Source organism: Berghia stephanieae, chromosome 14, assembly GCF_034508935.2.
Source record: "Berghia stephanieae isolate SIO BIC M18660-M18661 chromosome 14, UCSD_Bste_1.3, whole genome shotgun sequence".
Classification (NCBI taxonomy): Eukaryota; Metazoa; Mollusca; class Gastropoda; order Nudibranchia; family Aeolidiidae; genus Berghia; species Berghia stephanieae.
Genome location: NC_088373.1, coordinates 23,565,554 through 23,573,633, shown reverse-complemented (window position 1 = coordinate 23,573,633; position 8,080 = coordinate 23,565,554). Strand labels below are relative to the sequence as shown.

Sequence of the window (8,080 nt, the reverse complement as noted above, 5' to 3'; positions counted from 1 at the left end):
TTTTATTTTACACACACACACCACACACACGCGCGCGCGCGCACACATAAATAAACATATATTTATGTATATAATAATATATATGTATATGTATACAAATAGTATATATATATATATATATATATATATATATATATATATATATATATATTATATATATATTCACTCACGTATTTCTAAATCAGTATGAATATATATATATATATTATATATATATATATATATATATATATATATATATAAGAGGAAGATGTGTAAGAAGAGAAGGAGGAGGATATATATATATATATATATATATATATATATATATATATATATATATTTATATGAATTATATATATATATATATATATATATATATATATTGATTTAGAAATACGTGAGTGAATAATATATACATATATACATATATATATATATATATATATATATATATATATATATATATATTATATATATATAAGAGGAAGATGTGTAAGAAGAGAAGGAGGAGGATGTGGAGAGAAGGAAAAGAAGGAGGAGGGTCGGAGAGGAGGAGGAGGAGGTGAAGAGAGGCGATATGGGTTTTAGAGATGGGAGATGATAAGATAATGAATAAAAATCAGTGATAGTTTTGAAACATGCCTTGTATCCTCCTTGACCTCGAAATCTGTAGCCCATAATTGGACAGTGGCAATACGACAATTCTGTTCTGTGAACTCAACAATGTAGGTTTGTCGAGGGATTTCCTTGTACAAAGGCTCACCCTTATCTTCTCCCACAATTCTCTCCATGGTGTAAGATACTGGTGCAGGATGGGAAATAACTTCCACTTCTACCAGCAATTTCCCATTTGGTCTGCTCCTCGCCTCTGGGGGCGTGTCTTTGGGAAACGTAGGAAGCGGGGCCCCTGATGACAAAACATTCAGAATTATTCTTCTCTTTCTGGGATCACCGATATTAAGTGGTCTTTCAGAGGCTCATAGGGATAGAATTTATCCCGGTTTATATAGCGTGAATTGGACATTCCCGCCATATTACTGCACTGTAAGATTATCAATACTTACAATCAGATATATTTTATCATAATTCCGGACCATTACAAACACATTCTTAATGATTCACAAACATACGCAGGAATGAAGACATCCACAGACCATAGATCGTGGTTCACGCCAACAGAAAATTATAATAAGCCAAGGCATTAAGTAATACAAACAAAATAAAAAATGAGTCAAAAACGTCAGCAGTCTAAGAGATGGTCTAGTCAAAGAAAGTTTCAGTAACACACTCGAGTCGAATATTTCGTCAAATAATTAAAGGATGCCTCTAACCCAGCTGAAGTCCAACAACATCTTGTCCAAGGCGTGCGGATGAGCAGGGAAACACACTGCCTGAGAGAAGTAGTATACAAAAACAAGATTAATGTCAAATATTGCACGACTTATCAGAGCAGCAAAAACAACCGAGACTTTACATCAACAGGTGCTTAAATACGGAAAAAACTCATAATAGACTTATGTAAATGTAATAAGACATTATGTATTGATAGATAAATTATAATCATTATAAAGTGTACTACACTGATAAATACAAGGGCATTCAAGAAGTGGAAATATTTCAGTCTACTAATCCAGAGCTTGAAACGCCTATAACGGCTATAGAATTAATTGAAACCATGCAAAATCTCAATAACAACAGATCGCCAGGTCTAAATGTCGTTAGAGCAGAAGAACTAAATTATCTTGACGACGAAGTCATGCAGATACTAGCTGATAAATATAAGATATCTAAGACGAAACAAATTCTCAATATTGGAAGTGGAAAACTCACTCTGCTAAACAAACAAAATAAAAAGAAAGGCCCTTTAGAAAAATTACGACTAATTGCTTAAGTACAACTAGGATCAACAGAATCAGAGAAAAGGTTAAGGAATTTCTTTTGCCATCACAAAGCTGGTTTAGAAGAGAAAGAAGCACTGCTGACATAGTATGGGCCCATCGATTGCTGAAAGCCAGGACGGAGAAATATAAGGAATAAGTTACCATATTTTGAATCGATATGAGTTCAGCTTTCGACACCCTGTGGAACCAAGTTGTTGTCAATCCTTGACTCATTCTTGGACAAGGATCACATGAAGCTCATAAAGACACCTATTATCAAATAAAGTGAAGTAAATGAAGGTGAATAATATTAAAGCGCTAAATGCCGGAACCAGATACGCGTATCTCTTGACATAACATACCGTAAACGCACACACACCACACTTAAAGACGCACACACATAGACACACACACACACACACACACACACACATACACACATTAACTACCCAAACCGAGTAAGAGGATGACGAATGACTTACCGATAACGATAAGATCAGTGTCCTTTTTCTCTGGTGTTTCGGCCACCTTTTCGGCGCACCTCTTCTTTCTCCCCTTTCCTGGGACTGGACTCAGTGCCGTACAGATAAACGTGTCTGTGTCGGACACATTAGCCGAGGCAAATATCCCAACGATTCTTTTTGCATTGACACCAACTGTAGTCACAGTTCCTTGAATGTTCACATTTGTCAGAAGCCCGTTGATGGACATTAGAGGAACGGATTACCCTCGGCCAAGCAGTCAAATATCACTTTCTCTCCCTCATTGACTTCTATTTTCAACCCTGTTTGGTCGTTGATTCTGTAGTCCATAATTGTGACTGGCTCTGCAAAGACAGGATGAACGTCTACAAGTTGACACTTTCAGATAAAAATAATTTGAATAAGAATAAAATAAAAATCCCGTTATTCATCCCTATGGGGATATTTGTCTTTAGGGTCAATTCCAAGGGAAGACTAGAATAACCCAAGATTCAGCCGCTGTGTATCTCGGCTAAGTGAGCTAGGGCGAGGTGACTCGCTCAATGCCACACAGTGAGACGGGTGATAGAACTCGGTGCCTTTTGGGTGTGAAACAAAGACGGTACCGCTGAGCCACGCTGTAGGGTGGTAAATTAAAAATCTAAAATTACAAACTTTATTTAATAAGACTTGTTTTCTATACTTCTTGAATATGTCTATTTGATTATCAATGAGAGATACTTACGCAAAACGTTGAGTAAGAAGCTTGTGACGTAATTGTAAACGCCAGTTACATGTTCAGCTTGGCATGAGAAAGTCACCTGGTTGAATGTTTTGTCAATTCTGAAAGTCTTGAACATCTGCGGTCCATCGACGGTGGTCCTATTCTGAGGATACAATACAATTGTCATATTTTATTCGTCTTTCGACGCCAATCGGTAAAAAGTAACGAGGAAATGAGGGAGAGGAAGACCAAGGTCCAGTTATGTATAAAATATCCTAGAATGGACAAATAAGAATGGAAGAGAGCTGTGCGATACCGTCAACAGACGGAAGGAATGGGCAGACATTTGTCATGGCAGAGTCTGGGAAACCAACGTGAAAGAGGCGATGCTGGTTAGTAAGTAAGTATTTACAATATTGAATATAGGTAATGTCTCAATGTCTCAATGACAACAAAGCATAGGGTTTGGAAGGCCTAATATGGTCAGTAATATTATATGGCTATGAAAGTTGGACAATTATAGAAGACATTAGAAAGAAACTGGAGTCAGCAAAGATGTGGTTTCTTAAAAGGATAATAAGAATCACATGGCCGGGGAAGAAAACTAATGAAGAAGTATTAGAGCAAGCTGAAACTATAAGGATACTAATTCGTAAAATAAGAAAAGACAAATGCAACTTTTAGGGCACCTAAATCGTCATAAATGTATTGAACATCTTGCTCTCACATAAAAGATAGAAGGTAAATAGAGTAAAGGTATACCAAGAAAAAAATATTTGAATGGTTTGAACAGCTGGATGACAAAGAAAGAGAAGAGTAAAATTAGTTTTTTGAGGTTATCTGATCAGAGAGATGAATGGCGTACAATGATCACCGATGTCTGGCACTGACTTGGTTCTTAAAGAAGAAGAAGAAGAAGAAGAAGAAGAAGAAGAAGAAGAAGAAGAAGAAGAAGAAGAAGAAGAAGAAGAAGAAGAAGAAGAAGAAGCTAGCAAGGTCTGATTTCACAACGATATTGAAAACGTAAAAGATGTTTTTACATACCTCTGATCCATAAGATAATGTAATATTACTGACGACAGGAATTCCCCCATCAACCTTACACTTGATGCCAAGACTCTTTCCCACGTCAATGTCCACCGTACTGCCATTGATGACCTGCTTGACCCCATCTCCAAAGGTGAGTTCTATGCTTAGAGGATCGTCAGGGGGTACTATTGGTAAATGGAGAAGTTTTCATTGTTTGATTGATACAATCAAGATTCATTGGTTTGTTATGATATAGCAATGAAATGGGCCCCTAAACTTAATAGAGAGAGAGAGAGAGAGAGAGAGAGAGAGAGAGAGAGAGAGAGAGGAGGCAAGGAAAAATCCAAATGTATGTTATGCATTTAGCTAAAACGTCCACAACATCTGCCAGCCGGATATAACGTACCAACACACGAGACTATGCATAACCTTAAACGTTTAAAGACTGATTATGGTATTAATGATTAATATGGCTCTTAAAAATAACAAATAGCTGAGTGACTTCAATTTTGTTCCATCTATAGACACGGACTGTTTTGAAAGGAAACAAAATGCTGTTGGCTGGAAGATAATACGAGGTCAAGAGAGGACCAGAGCTGTAAACAGGGAGAAATAGTTTCTACATGTAGAGGAATTATGTACCAGCTGGAAGAAAGTGGATAAGCTAAATCTAAATATGATATTGTATCGTTAAAACCTTGAGCTTTTATATAGAACAATATCCACAAAAAAGTGCTCAAAGCGCTTTCAAATGGTCACTGACGAACAGCAACACGTAACATGTGAAGGAGACAAGACGCTTGTTTTTTTTTATCTGAAAGAGACAACGCATGAAACGATCAGGTACTCATTTTACACATGAATACAATGAGATAATGTGAGTAAGGAGAATTTTCCATGGACTCAACTATGCAATGTGCAAGGCTCGAACTTTCAAATCCAAAAGCGAGTGTCATACCACTAGATCACATTGCCGCACACATGGACCTCCTGGAGGGAAGCGGATAAGTAAAATTTGAATCTGATTCTGACTCTTGCGATGATTTTAACTTAGAGGCCCGTGAATGCAAATCTGGAAAACTAGAAACTCTGGGAGGTTAAGGGGCATCTTAAGAACAATAATCTGACCATGGCTGTTGAAGACGTAACTTGGCAAGGAATTCCATTGGTTATTTGGTTCTCGGGAGGAAACTTTTATGGTGTTTTAGCTTCAAAATTAATGTGGGTTTATGAATTTGTTCAAGGGGAAGTTTTTTGTTGTTGTTTTTTTTACCTGCATTTTTATGTCGAGAGTTGTCGCTATTGTCTGGTACGTAATCCGTGGGATAGATTTATTAGACAAAATATTTCTAGAATAATTGGGTAGGTAACAAAAATGATTTCTTAAACTTTTGCGTGAGAATATCTACATCTTACCAGTGAATTGTGGATTGAACGAAATGTCGTCAACAACAGACCACAGTGTTAGGGCTTGACACTTGAACACACTGCTGTGATCTGTTATGAAATACAATTGTAAATAATAGGGAACATAATGTAACAATATCAATGATAACAATATAATAAATAAATACAATATTTGATGTAATAATAGTAATAATAATAATAATAATAATAATAATAATAATAATAATAATAATAATAATAATAATGTTGATGATAATAAATGATAATAATAATAATAATAATAATAATAATAATAATAATAATAATAATAATAATAATAATAATAATAAATAATAATGTTGATGATAATAAATGATAATAATAATAATAATAATAATAATAATAATAATAATAATAATAATAATAATATATAATAATAATAATAATAATAATAATAATTGATAATGCGCAATTTCTATTGCGCCCCTTTCCACCAAAATTGCTCATAAGCCCTTATAACTAACAAGTATAAATCAACGTTTGTTATATTTAATGATATTGTACATTAAGCATTAATTTTATTAAGATTAATTTGTAATGTGATAATTGTATTGACATGAATTAAACAATGATTAATTTTTAATGTATAGATTAATGACGCATTGAAAGAAGAAAGGGTCGAATGAGAGATCGAGACAAATAGAAGAAGAGAGATGAGATAGTATATGTAGTGATAAATCGCACGTGTACAAGTCAAGTTTAATAGATAATATCTTCAATCTAGTTATGTTTAACATTATTACAAGTGTAAGTAAATGACAAATTGCCATATTTATGGACAATAAAGATATATTATTATTATTATTATTATTATTATTATTATTATTATTATTATTATTATTATTATTATTACATGTATGCACATGCGATCATATAATATATCATTCAATAAAATCAATAATATCACTCGCAGAATACTGAAAGGAAGTTACTCTGTCTTTAAAGAGGCTTTTAAAGTGGACAGATAAATTCGGTTTCTGGTGTCTGCTGACAGGATAGTCCGCACAGGGGAGCAGAATATTTGAAAACACGTCGTGAAAAAATTCGACTTGGAATCAAACGGTTCAAGTACTGAAAGAAGATGAGCGGAGAGAGCAATTCGGATTGTGGATAGAAAGATGAGATGACAAGTGATTGGAAGAAATGGATATTATCCCAGCCCTCTCCTTAGTTAATACGCGTAATGATATTGAGTTTACAATATAATTCGTGACGTCAGATTATAATTTGTAAATGTCGCAAAAAAACTGATTCTTAAAAAGATGTATCATTTAAATGTTTTTGAAGATGTGTTCAAAGATGTCAAAATAGGAATCGATTGAGCGAGAGATAGAATAACATATTTCGTACACTCTCTAGTATTGCTCAATCGCAGTGAAAAGTTCTGAGTCTTGGAAAAGTTTTTATGGTTAATTTGAAAGAATGAAAATAATGTCCATTGTGACAAAAACTCAGTTTTGTTAATAGTTCAAGTCATTTTTTAGCGATATTCCCCTTTATGCATCTGATCCATACCGGTAAAATACCGTTTCGAGACGAAGGGTCATAACTGTCCAAATATCCATTATATAGAAAAACTGGACTTACTCTGGCTCTATGACCAGTGGATCGGAAGATCTTGAGTTCGCGCTTAGCTTGTCGCATAGTTGAATCCTTGGAAAAGTCTCTTTGTCGACATTCTTTCACCGTACTCAGGTGTCAAATGAGTACCAGCCCGTTAACGGCGTTGTCTCTGAAAAAAAGTATTATCACCTAATATGCGTCATGTCTCTTTCTACATGATACGTGCTGCTGCTGGGTATGACCCCGTTGTAAAGCGTTTTGAGACTTCGAGTGGATTTTGCGCGATTTAAAAGCACATTACATGGCGTTACTCATGATATCGTCAAAAATAAGATTAATGCATACCACTCGTATTAACGTGAAGGACCGCCTGTTCACTCCCATCTACCAGTGTTGTCCCTTTGGAGTCCACCCATCTCAATTCACTCTTCGGGGTTCCACGCTTTTGAAGACGGCATGTGCAAGATGCATTGTGTTTCAGTACTTCAACGGAGTTCATCATTGTCCCTTCAATCACAGGAGGGCAGTTCGTAATTTCCAACTTTGGCATCTCTGTCATAGATAGAAGTAAAGAAATTGAATATAGACATTGTTACTTTAAATAATAAAAGTGTATAGTACTAAAAACCATCAATAGCGTAAACGACAAAGAAGAGGAAACCCCGAAAAAGACGAAGAGAATCATGCGGAAGGATAAGACAATAGGAGAGAGATATTAAGTAATAATACTAAACCTACAATTAGTAAAACAACAACAACAACAACTACAACTACTACTACTACTACTACTACTACTACTACTACTACTACTACTACTACTACTACTACTACTACTACTACTACTATACTACTAATACTACTACTACTACTACTACTACTACTACTACTACTACTACTACTACTACTTACTACTACTACTACTACTACTACTACTACTACTACTACTACTACTACTACTAACTACTACTACTACTACTACTACTAAATACTACTAC

The 8,080-nt window shown here is 34.8% G+C and overlaps 1 protein-coding gene across 1 annotated transcript in view; it reads right to left on the bottom strand.

Moving 5' to 3' along the window:
* LOC144959396 (uncharacterized) overlaps positions 1 to 8,080 on the bottom strand; it is a 93,981-nt gene that overhangs the window by 4,734 nt on the left and 81,167 nt on the right. Inside the window, exon 26 of the mRNA XM_078891975.1 lies at positions 625 to 889. Within this exon, the coding sequence (XP_078748101.1) occupies positions 625 to 889 (265 nt within the window). The remainder of the gene's footprint in view (positions 1 to 624; positions 890 to 8,080) is intronic.